General features: G+C 47.5%; 1 protein-coding gene across 1 annotated transcript in view; it reads right to left on the reverse strand.

Annotated features, from left to right (window-relative positions):
* Positions 1-12,727, reverse strand: part of DNAH9 (dynein axonemal heavy chain 9) — a 147,415-nt gene that overhangs the window by 80,245 nt on the left and 54,443 nt on the right. The window contains exons 41-48 of the mRNA XM_059486095.1: positions 11,120-11,285; positions 10,160-10,262; positions 9,003-9,242; positions 5,988-6,149; positions 5,540-5,736; positions 2,856-3,018; positions 1,812-1,935; positions 508-650 (exon numbers count right to left, since the gene is read on the reverse strand). Coding sequence (XP_059342078.1) covers positions 508-650; positions 1,812-1,935; positions 2,856-3,018; positions 5,540-5,736; positions 5,988-6,149; positions 9,003-9,242; positions 10,160-10,262; positions 11,120-11,285 — 1,298 coding nt within the window. The remainder of the gene's footprint in view (positions 1-507; positions 651-1,811; positions 1,936-2,855; positions 3,019-5,539; positions 5,737-5,987; positions 6,150-9,002; positions 9,243-10,159; positions 10,263-11,119; positions 11,286-12,727) is intronic.

The raw sequence follows: 12,727 nt of genomic DNA on the forward strand, positions 1-12,727 counted from the left end.
TGTGTAATGTAAACAATAAACAGCCTCTGCTTGATGATATTGGTCAGTTCCCCAGGAGTCCTGGATTCCCAAAATAGGAGGCAAAACAATTCCTTCTCTAGCTGGGAACCAAGGACAAATGATCCAAATCTCAGGCCCAAGAGCACAAACAACATGGACTGAAGAGAAAAAACAAGAAGGATGGGACTTCATAACCTAAAGCTGTAATTGGACAATTAAATCCAATATGCAAACGGACCACAGATGGAAACTAAACTTTGTTATGAAAATATGTCTTGAAGAGCTGATTTTTGGCCTTGGTTCACAGAAAAACCAAGATAGGGTAGAGGCCTTGTACCCCCTGGAGCTTGAAAATCTGGAATTTTGTCTTTCTGGCTAGGGAAAAGTACTGGAACTAGCTACTAATACAATAACAGGCTAAAAATATGTGTGTGAAGAACACAGAGAATCGATAAAAGGAAAAAGGCAAAAAATCATTCAGCGCCAACCCTTTGTGCGCCATCTCACCTTCAGCTGCCGTCGGACGCGCTCGATGAAAAACCTCCAGCAATTCTCCCTGGAATCCACCAGCCCCCGGCCCCTGACTTCATTCCTCACACTGCTGATGATGTTTTCCACTTCATCATCAGGGAAGAGATCTAGGATTTCCCCTAGGAGAGAAGGGCATATTCGGGTTTGCACGAGTGGATGTTGTTGTAGTCTCAGAGCAAAGGGAAGGTGCTGTCCCCCTCTTCAGGGGCTCAGGGACATCCCCTTTTCAGGTAAAACCCCTGCACCGGGTTCCCCTGAGCCCCAGAAGCAGCAAAGGGGCACACAAGGTCATTCTGCTGAAAAATAAACATCTCTGAGAGCAAACTTCCTTATAAAACACAAGGGAAAGGATGACAGAATAGAGTCAAGGTACAGAAATTAAATTTTTTTTTAGCTCTGCAGTCTAATTAGATTAAAAAAGAAATATTCGAATCCCTAATATGCCATATGTATTATAAAATCATTGTAGTTTTGCAAGTGCATTAATTACACGTAAAATTTTTGCAGCTGTTCAGGGCCCTTTCCAGCACTGGCCAAATAACTCCCCGACCATCCAAACATTTTATGAGTTACAAATCTCGTAAAAAACTTTTATAAATTAATAGTTAAGCAGCTGTTTGCCAAAAATGCAACCAACCATATTTTTTTCTTAGTGTTTCCTTAATATATCACATATTCACTTCCTTTCTGGCTTCTGATTTGATTAAAATCATCGTTATTGAGCCAGATACTTTCAATACGTGTACTGATCACTTAGGGAAATACACGAAATACACTAATCAGAAATCTGCTCATTCATCAAAAAGATTAAAAGGTATATTTTGTTCCAGATAATGACAACAAGTGAAACAAGTAATTAAGACACCTCACTATCTCAGGTTGCTCCAAGCCCCATCCAACCTGGCCCTGGACATCTCCAGGAATCCAGGGACAGCCACAACTGCTCTGGGCACCCTGTGCCAGGGCCTTCACCTCAAACTTACGGATAGCCAATTAGACAGAAGCCAAAAAGTCCCACCTGAGCAATTTACTAGAAAAATAAGAGAACAAAGAAACTAATTGCTTTTGTGAGGTGTTTTACCAGGAGCACCTGGCTCGGTTTTTCTCTCTGTTTGTTATTTTGTCTTTTATTAAACCTTTTTATTTCCAACACTGCAACAGAAGCCATCCTGCTGATTTTTACACCTCCAAGGGTAGCTGAACTATCTTGGGTGTGTTGTAGACCTCCAAGAGCTGATCAGACCTGGCTGGAGGAGGCTCCTGTAACACGAGAGCTGTACCTGATGCCAGGAAGTCGTTGACCAGCACCAGGAACTGCTCGTCCGCCACCTGCGCGTCGCTCAGGAGGAACACAGAGCCCACGTTCTTCAGCCCGGCCTTCAGGTACAGGTTTGCCAGGTCTGCCTGCAGGGGGGACACCAGGAGGGGTTGCATGCTGCAAAGCATGGGCCAGGCACAGAAATGGGATCATTCAGAACAGGCCAAGTGGCTGAGAACATCAGCACAGCTGAGGGCTGAGGCTCAGGGCTGGGCTGGGATGTTCTCAGGGCACTGCCAGGGGAGCCCAGGTGTGGCTGCAGCCCTGGGCACACACACTCCAGCAAGGCATGTGCTTCTCTCCACAGCAGCATGTCATCTCTGGGGTGTTTCAGTATCTCATTTAGGTTAAAAGAGCCCTCTAAGGACATCACATCCAACTGTTCCCCCAGAGTAGCCAAGGCCATCACTAATCCACGTCCCTAAGAGCCACATCCACATGGCTTTTAAATCCCTCCAGGGATGTGCATTTCACCACCTCCCTGGGCAGCTATGCCAGGGCTGGACAGCACTGTCAGTGAAGAAATATTCCCTAATATCCATCCTAACCCTGCCCTGGTCCAGCCTGAGGCCATTCCCTCTCCTCCTGTCCCTGTTCCCTGGAGCAGAGCCTGGCCTCCCTGGCTGTCCCCTCCTGGCAATAGCTGTGCAGAGCCACAAGGTCCCCCTGAGCCTCCTGTTCTCCAGGCTGAGTCCCTTTCCAGCTCCTTCAGCTGCTCCAGCCCCTTCCCCAGCTCTGTTCCCTGCCCTGGACACGCTCCAGCCCTCAATATCCTTCCTATCCCAGAGCTGTCCTCAGCACTGGAAGTGTCCCAGCAGTGCCAGCACAGGGCATGGGCACTACCCTGGCCCCGCTGCCACCCCAGAGCTGGGTCATCCCAGGAGGCCTTGACCTCTTGCCCACCTGGGCTCACAATAATCCTCCCCATTCTCTCTCCCATCACACACCACCCCTTCAGGGCAAGCTCTGCTCTTTTTTTACTTCCCCTCCAATTCAAGTCCCCCACCTTGAGGTCAGGGACGCCGTAGCCTTTCCTCAGGGTGATCTGGAAGACCTCCATGGAGCAGAGGAAGGCAGCCAGGCGGGTCAGGCTCTGCTTGCCTGTGCCTCCCACGCCGACCAGGAGCATGTTCCCCCGCGGCGCCTCCAGGACGCGGCTGATGCGGCAGCTGCACCGAGCCATGCAAAACCTCTCATTAATAACACAGCTCTCCCATTTCTCTGCCCACTGCTCCTCAATACATATTTTATTCACTAGGAAATTGCCATTCTTCACCCCGCTCAGAACACAGTCTCGGAGATGTGGCAGCAATCAATGCTCATCTCTGATGAGACCTGTCCAAAAACACCCCCAAAGTTTGGTGGAAATTTAAAATGTGCCAATTTTTTCCCCACCTGCCAAGTCCTGCTAGACAGAACAATGTTTAAGTGAAGGCCTTGCAGGGAGTGCAAGGGGAAAAGGATGTTACAGTGACATGCAAAAACAGAGCAAAATTCAAGGCTCTGTCCCCCCTCCCCAGAAAAGCCCCTCTCTCTTCTCAAGGCTTTGGGATTTGTGCACAGGTGAGCCCTACTGAGCATTAGAGAACATCCACACCTAGCTGGAATAGCACAAACCTGCCTGGAAAACAATCTCTGTTCCTTTTATCCACACCATCACTACATAAGAGTGAGATTTTCTCACTCTTGCAATGAATTTGCTGTTATTTCCCAAGTCTGCTCACCTGAGAGTCCTGTGGTGAACTCTGTCTGCCTCCCTTTTGTTGTTCTTAAGCAAATTCTGACACCCCCACATGTTCCCTGCTAGGTGAAGGGGGTCCAGAGGATCCCACCTGTGGAACCCTCCCTGTCCAGGGTCTGAAACACAAGCCCCATTCCTTTATTCAGCTCCCTTCACTATTTTCCTGGATTAATCTAATTATTTTTCATTTAAGACTCTGAGAAACACTACCCTGCTTGATTACAACTCCAGTGTTCCATAATATATGCACAGACTCTGACTGATTTTTTTATAATTTAATAATTTCTGTGAAATTATTTCCATAAAAGCAATCCAGACTGTGAGGAGAGCTTTAGCATTCCTGCTCTGAATTACCCAGGACAGCTCTGCCCGTGTTCCTGCCTTGATGTGCTCTGTGCTGTGACACAGCCCTGGATGAGGTGACTGACAGGTATCCCCCACGGCCCTACACATATTAAGTCATCAAATGTCTTTTTTCCTTCTTTTTCTCTCCCAGTTGAAAATCTTCAGCAAATTCAAGCTGACATTCAGAAGCTACTTGAGATGGAAGAAGTTGTGTATTTCAGCCAAATGCAATTTCCAAATGCAGTGAATGAGATTCACTCAGCTCCTGTGAAATTGGCAAGTGCTGCTGGATGCTCAAATCTTCCTTTCCTCATTATTCTCAGTATGAACCGGAGGGGCAGAGCCATGTTTTGCAAATTCCAATTGCAAATCCCGATTTATGTAAAGTGCAAGAGGAGCACAAGGTCAATATTCCTGACACCATTCTGCAGGCAATATAAGCAGAAGGACTCATGGACAACAGGACAGCAGATTGATTCCATGGCCCCCATGGATGGAGGAGGGAATGCCCAGACTAAACACAGGTTGGGAGCCTTTGGAACAGACAAATTTGTATGTGTGTTTATATATATATTATATACTTATATTCTATTATTTATATTATATATAATGTAAATATATCAAAATAATATATGTAATTATATATTAATATGTTTTTATATATTATCTATTAATATATATTTTATATAGTTTATTTTTATATTTATATTTTTATATATATGTAAATACATATATATATTTGTGTATATATATACACATATACATACACACACACACATTTATTTATATATATATATATATATATGTATTTATATATATGAAAATGCTACTCCTGTATATATACAGATATATATAACAGGCTGCCAGGTCCAGTGAGAATTAAAACCACCCACCCTGGCTGCAGCAGGTCAGGGGCTTCCTCCCAGCTTAGAGTCCCAAATCTGCCAAATCTGCACCTCCTGAGACAAGGTTTCTGTACAAATTCAAGCTCTGATTGCCAGGGCAGCACCATTTCCTGAAGCCACCTAAGGCCAGCTCTGCATCCCAGCACCCAGAAGTGATTCTGTCCCTGCTGGGATTCCCTCAGGCTGTGTGTGAGAGCTGGAGGTCCCCCCAAAGCATGTAAACAGCTTCATAATAATCATCAGGAGGCTTATTTTCATATAGTCCCACATGTCCAATTTCCAGCTGGAATCCACCTGCACCCCCAGGCATCTCCATGCAAGCAGGTTTTCCAAAGGATCAAAGCAGTTTAAATGCCTCCATCCTTTAAAAGCAGTAGCTGAATGCACATAATCTTACTTTATACAGAGGAAAATCCCTCTAAGGGTCTGTGTAAATGTAGTCCTAAACCAACAGTCAGCATTTGGGGAAAGCCCAGTACAACCAGTTCTGTCCTGGCTGGCAAGGGAAGACACAAAAGCACCTGAATGTTGTCACGTCTGAGAAATGTTTATGCAGAGTGCAGACCTGGCACTTCGCCCTGTAGAACTACAAATTATTTGCCTCAGCCCATGGATCCATATTCCTACATCCTCCAGGAAACCCGACAGAACAATCTGCACAGACAAATGATGGGGGAATAAAGGCAGAAAAGCCCTTACACGTGGCTCATGGCATCCTCAAACAGTACCAGGTCCATGGCAGCGTTGACTTCGTTGTAGCTGTCCAAGGCTTCCACGAGGATCTGGTTCAGTTCCTCCCAGCTTAGAACTGGCCTGTAGCCAGGTTCCCCAAGGCCTTTGGCAAAATGGCAGTAAATATTCATGTGTTTGGCCTGCTCTAAAGTGTCCTCAATGTCCTGGAAAAGAGCAGAAAATAGTAGAGAACAAATGCAGGAAAGCCCACTGCAGCTCTGAGCCACCTTCCAAGGGAATTATGGTGTTCCAGCCTTTTTATGTCCACATGGTTGCACCTGCTGTTGGAAAAGGGGAAACAGGCTCAGGAATGAAAGAGTGGGAAAGGAAAATCCCCAGAACTGATCTCCCTTCCAACAAACCCATTCTGTTCCATTCTCATCAGTATTAGACCTCACCAGACCTCCATACTTACATCATAGCATTTCTTCACCATCTCCCGCTGGATTTTATCAAAAGTGTCCCAATCCACTTCCTCAACCATCCTATCCCGGTACACCCGGTTTGACTCGTGCAGGTAGAGCTTCACCAGGTCTTGGGGCTGCTTCAGACATTCAGGGGTAGAGAACAGCAGGCCCTGTGGAGAGCAAAGACAGCCAGGAAACCCAGCTTGGTCCTGAGGGATTCCACCCCAGCACCACCAGGCTGAGTCCCCCTCACAGCCACCTGCACCTGAGCAACCCCACACCAAACACCCAGGGAATGTGTCCTTTGTGAACCCAAAACTCCCAAAGATGCTTCTCAGCCCAGAGGGGTTTGAGTTGGAAGGGACCTTAAGGATCATGCCATGCCATCCCTGCCATGGCAGGGACACCTTCCCCTGTCCCAGGCTGCTCCCAGCCTCAATGTCCAACCTGGCCTTGGGCACTGCCAGGGATCCAGGGGCAGCCACAGCTGCTCTGGGTAATCTGTGCCAGGGCTTCACCACCCTTTACAGCCAAGGATTTCTTCCCAAGATCCCATCTAAACCTCCGCTTTGTCAGTAGGAAGTCATTCCCCCTTGTCCTGTCACCGTATCCCTTGCCCAAAGTCCCACTCCAGCTCTCTCAGAGCCCTTCAGACCACAGTCAGTTCACTTCAGAGCACTCCTCAGGCTGAACAACCCCAGTTCTCTCAGCTTTTCCTCCCAGCAGAGCTGCCCCATCCCTCTGACCATCCTGGTGTCCCTCTGGGCTCCTTCCAGCAGCTCCAGCTCCTTCCTGGGAGCTTCCCTGGTGCTGGGACCCCTGAGATGGACAAGTCTTTCAGGTGAGGTCTGACAAAGCAGCACAGAGGGGTAGAAACCTCCCTCAACCTGCTGCCCACAGCCCTGGGAATGTTTCCCACCTTCTTTTGAAGGTTTAGACTCATTATTACCTCTTTTAATCCCTCACCCAGCCTCCCCTGCCCAGGCTGGGGTCCTGCTCTCAGCATTGGGGCCCTGCAGAGCCAGGCACCAGCCCAGACACATGGTTCTCCCATCCCAGCCCCATGCCATGGGTGCTTTGTCAAGAAGGAAAAAAAGGTTTGGAAATGTTACTGGTGGCTATTTTTTCTTTTAATCAATTAATTCTAATTAGGTGCATTCTGCCTGCAGGAAATATCAGTTGCTGTCTGCTTAGCACAGTATGTTTACCATGAACTCTATTAAAATGCATAAAAGAATTATATTTCAAAGAGGTGTCGCCTATACTAAGCCTATTAACAGCACACAGGGTTTTCAATGGTATGAATTAAACAGACAGCTTTTATTCCTAACATCTAATTATTTATACATTAAATAGTAAATGAATTGAAAGCAATGTAAAGCAGGCCCTCTCAGCTCACTGGTCCATGGTTCAGATTGTTTGGATTTCACATCTGTCATTACAGCTGTCAAATTATTTTATTTATTCCGGAAAAAAAAAAATTGGTGAGAAAAGCTGACATCTCAAAGAGAGGAAGGAAAAACATATCAGATCCTAAACTGATTAAAATTAAAAGTCACTCAATCTTTCTTAAAGGGACTACCTCTAAAGACCCTCACAACCCAAAAGCAAGAAGGGCACGTGGCTGTGGGTCACTGCATCTGGGATGGAGAATAGGGGCCAACATTTAAAAGAAACAAACAAATAAAGAGGATGGCGAAGCCCTGGAAAGGAGAATGAGGAGCATTCCTGTCACCCTCTGGCCCAGAGCTGGGATTTGGCAGGATGTGATCTGGCAGGATGTTTTCTGTTAGCCCCCCAACCCTGGCACAATTTGAAGCCTCCCACTGAAATGCTTCTCTCTGAAATGTTCTCTCCCTGCACCTCCCAAAGCCCAGATTAACTGGAAGGCAGGATTACCCCAGACCCACATCTCATTTCTGAGCTGCTGCTGCTCAGCTGAGCACAGTGACAGCCCTTACTCCTTCCTGCCTCAGTGGAGTTATTCACTTGTTCAAGGTCCCAGATTCCCTGTCTGTCTCTGCTCCAGCTCCTGTCTGATGGCAGGCACAAGGCTCTGAACTTCCACGTGCCCACTTGGTGAAGCAGATGTTAACAAGGACAGTGACAAATGACCAGCTGGGGGTTTCGAACAGGCTACAGTGCTGACCCTCGTTGTGGCTGCTCAGGAATTTATCAAATTTTATTAATCAGCCTGAAAGCCTCTTTGAGCAGTAACACCAGCTGCTCCAAAGCATAAGACTGCTGGGGAAAACAGCAAAACAAAATCTCACCAAGGATGGAAGACAACATTTCTGGAGCTAAACAACTTCACTTTGGTACAGTAGCTGGTAATTCAGTTTCAGTGGTAAAATCAAAGCTGGTTTGGATGGATTTATCAGCTCTTTAACTGCCAGCCTGCATGCTCAATGCTGAGCACCTGAGAGGACATGCTGGTACAGCCACCAAGCTGCCCTGGCTCTGGCAGAGCAGCTGAACCAAAACCAGCTGTGCTCTCCTCAGGTTCAGCAGCCCCCAGAGCCTCCAGCCCCTGCCCCTTGCAGGAGGAACTTCCCAGTGTGGTGGAGTGGTGCCATGGACCCCCACACCACACCATGGGGTGGAGATCACCAAGACAAGCCCAGCTCCAGCACCCTGACAACAGCCACTGCTCAAAGGGCTGGGGTAGGAGCCCAAAGCTCTCTACAGCTTGTCCTTTTTCCAGCCAGAGGACTTCAAACCCCTCAAAACCCACACCACCTTCTGGAGCTGTGCATCCCTCCCCATTGGCCAAAGGAGGCTGGAAAGTAAATAAGCTTTTGACTGATTTTCCCCCACAGTCATAGGTGATGGCCCTGGAATCCATTCAAAACCAACCAGGGATCAGGAAATGGCCCCAGGTCACCCCCTGAGCCCAGGGGACACCCATGCTGTGTCATTGCTAAATGGGACACTGTGTTTGGCTCACCAAGGGCCAGAGGGACCTCAGCTGCCTGTGACACAGGCACAAACTCCAAATGGCATAGGACAGGAGCTGCACTTACTTGGAAGATATTGGAGAGGTCTCTGAGGTTGAAGACGTAGTGGAACTTGACAGCTGTTGGCAGGAACGTGGCAGCCACCTTCCTGTGCAGCCCCAGGGCCAGGGCAATGAGCTGCTGGGCTGATTTTTGCACAGCCTCTGAGAAGTTCCCATTGGCCAGGTGCTGCACCAAGATGGTGCTGTAGATCCTGGACAAGGAGTCCTGGTCAGGGTTGGAGAGAGCGAAGACACAGAAGTGACGCTGAGGAAGAGAAAGTGAGAGGTGGAAAGGTCAGAGAGATGGAAACCACCTCCCAGGTCAGTGCCCTCTCTGTGGCTGGCCACAGCACTGAACATTCTCATCTGGGCTCCACTTCCCAGGAAAGGCTGGCCCAGATGATCATTTGAGGTCTGTTCCAACCTGGGATGCTCTATGATCCCATGACTTGAAGTCCACCAGAACTATGTCCCCCTCCAAATTCCCAGCAGAGGACAGCTGGCAGGAGACACCTTCTGCTGGCTGAACAAGGGATTTTTGGTGACATTTCACAAGGGAAGCTCAGTCCATTGAAGAGCTGAGAGGTCTGAAGGCCCCACAGACCCGTGGTGAAGCCCAGGCCTGTCTCTGGTAGGAGTAGCCCCAGAAGGTGCCACCTCAAGAAGACCTTTTATTCATGAAGAATAAAAGGTCTCCCTTGCAGAGGAAGAGAACACAGAATAGTTAAGGTTAGAAAGACCTCTGAGGTCAAGTCCAACCTTTGAACAAATCCCAAAGCATACTGTGGAGTGCCATTTTGAAGTTCATTTTTGAACACATCCAGACTTGGTGACTCCACATCCAGACTTGGTGACTCCACCACTTCCCTGGGCTGCAAGTTCCCAGTGTCCGACCACCAAAAGACTTTCAAGAACTGAACTATGGTCCAGCAGTAACTATCAGCTAGAGGAAGATAAAAATCTGCCTGTCTGAACCAGAAGACAGTGTGTGAGAGTGTGTGTCCAGCTGCCTGGGAACTTGTGACTTCTTCTTCCTCCCACTGGGCAGTAAAACAAGAGGAAACACAAAGAAGGGAGAAATTCCATCAGGAATTAGCCACTTCATGCTGTTTCCACTGATTGAACGACAACAGGGTCTGAAGCCTTGAGCCTGAACAACCCACCCATGGAGCAGGGCTTTACCTGGAGCCGGGGGTTGATGGTGAAGCTCCCTGCAGTGGGGTTCATGCAGGACACGTACTGCACATTGCTGATCTCCTTCAGGGACAGCCTGCTCCTGTCGTACCTTGGGGCACAGCAAAAGCCACAGATGGTGACCACACACCCCTGGGTGTAACAATCCGTGTCTGCCCAGCTAGCTCAGTCAGTACAGCATGAGACTCTGTCACTGTCACACGAAACAACACGAGCGCACACACTGCTGCTTTTAATGTGAAGAAGAATAATTTTTTGTTAGATGACAGCTTAAGGGAAATATGGGCTTCAATCAAATATTATGCCTTGTGGGAATCTACAAAATCAGAGGGTTTTGGGAAAGCTGCAGAAGGTCTCAGAGGCAGCAGAACTGTGATGAGAGCTAAGCAGCAGCCATGAGATTGGTCAGCAGAAAAATTATTTAAACTGTAGAAAAGCAGGGACAAATAGAACAATGGTCTGTGTATTAATGCTTGTCTAGAATAACTCCCTAAGCTACAGAAAAGCTTATCTAGTGAGATATTAGGGAGTTCTAAGCTTAATAATGGAGCTCTGTGCATTGTGTTTTAAGGCTCATAAGCAGGTATTGTATTCGAAATAAACAAGTATTGTTTAACCAAAGGTACCTGTGCTTATAGTGGTTGGATAGAACTACTGTCAATGTGCTTTTGCTTTGTGTGATTGGTCAAAAAACTTTTAAAGTGAGTTGTAACATTAAATTCTGTGTCTGCTGCCTGGGATGTGAGCTGGTGGCATCTTCCCATTGTCATAATCATGTAATGAGACTGATGCTGGAAAATAGAACAGCTCAAGGCAAGTTCCCAGCAGTCCTGTCCTGTTTGTGATTTGTACACAGACCCCAGCCGGTGTCAATACTTCTGCTTTCCTTGCTTTTAGCAGTGCAGATCTCCCAGTTAGCCACCCCAGAGCAATCCAGCAGCCTCGTACCAGTGTCCATAGTCCAGGTGCTGCCTGAGCAGGGTGTGGGGCTGCACAGTCCCATAGGCATCCACCTGGGGCATGTTCAGGTCATCCATGAAGTACACCAGCCTCTTGGTGCCTGGGGGGCCGTAATTCCTGCCAGCCTTTTTCTCCAGAGGCTTCTCCAGCACACCTGTAGGGGCAGGAGGGACTGGGGTGAGTGCTCAGCCTGCTGCAGGGAGCCCCAGCCCTCCCAGCTCACCTGTGATATTTGTGGCTTTTTAGGAAGGAAGAGCACGAAGAGAAAACTCATTTGGAAGCTCTGGAAAATTCCCATTTGTTTTAGCAGAAGGCTGAGGTTATATGCTGCTCTAGACTGTAGCATATTGGGAGTATTTACAATGCTGGAGTGATATTTAATGCAGATCACCCCACACTGCTGCATAAAATGTTTTATAGGTTATTGATTTCTTTCACTGTGGCCTGAGCAACCTTTATTGCCTCAGGAAGGGGCAAAGCAAACAGCAGCAGCTTTTCTGGGGTGAATTTCCTGCCAGAAGCTTTCCTGGAGCCCATCCTCACTCCCAGGTGCTCCCAGCCCTCCTGGAGATGGAGGCAGAATTTATTTCACTGTCAGATTTTTGGGGTTATCGCCACTCCTGTAAGCAGCAGCAAGGCAAGGAGCAATCCTTTGTAATTAGGGACAACTGGGAGTTTTGATAAAAATTTTGTGCAAATGCACACTTCAGCCATCCCTTATCAAGGGCAAAAGTTATTAGGGAAAATTTATATTCTGGGTTGTTTTTTTTTTTTCAGACCACGAATCTTTTAAAACCCCATTTGTTTCCTGCTTGGGTGCCCTGCAGACAGCCTGGTTACCCACTAAGAATTCAGCTGTTTTCTTGTCACAGACACTTCTGCACAAAGCCATGAATTACGCTTAGAAAAATGATAGATTTTTCCTCAGTGGAGTCTCTCTCCCCCTTCAATAAAACCACAATATTTGAAATTTCTGGTAGCAAGTCAAATTAAGTGTTTCAAATAAGCATTTAATTTAAATTTAATTAGGCCTTAATTAACACATAAAATCAGCCCTTTTCGAGGTTAAACAAGGATGCAGGAGATTCATCATAGTGAAATGCAATTACTGGGGATGAAGTGACATGTTTGTGGAAGTTGCATTTTAATTCAAAGCTTATCCCACAATAATCCTGCAGGGTCCCTGCTCTGGGCTCCTGACACATCTCCATCAGCCCCTCAAACACTCAGATTTGGCAAGTGTGGCCCCTCTCACCCTGATGGCCAAGGGGGAAAGAGTACCCAACCCCAAAATCACCATTTAGTCTCATTTTTTCAAGGCAGATCTGGAGGGGGAAGGTGGGGAACGAGGGCAGGGATGGAGCTGATGGAGGAGCAGAGGTCCAAGAGGGCATGGACCAGCACACCAGAGGTCCAGGCTCCACAGGAAATGGGATTTGGTCACAATAAACCAAAGAAAATCCCCAAAATATGCTCAGGTTTGGGTACAGAGAGAATCTGGCTCCTGTTAACCCCCATGCACATGAAAATCTGTAAGCTACAGGTCCACAATGATTGTTTGAACCACATCCCTGTGCTTCCCCTCAAGAGTGCAGC

The sequence above is a fragment of the Ammospiza nelsoni genome, chromosome 19 (genome assembly GCF_027579445.1).
Source record: "Ammospiza nelsoni isolate bAmmNel1 chromosome 19, bAmmNel1.pri, whole genome shotgun sequence".
Classification (NCBI taxonomy): Eukaryota; Metazoa; Chordata; class Aves; order Passeriformes; family Passerellidae; genus Ammospiza; species Ammospiza nelsoni.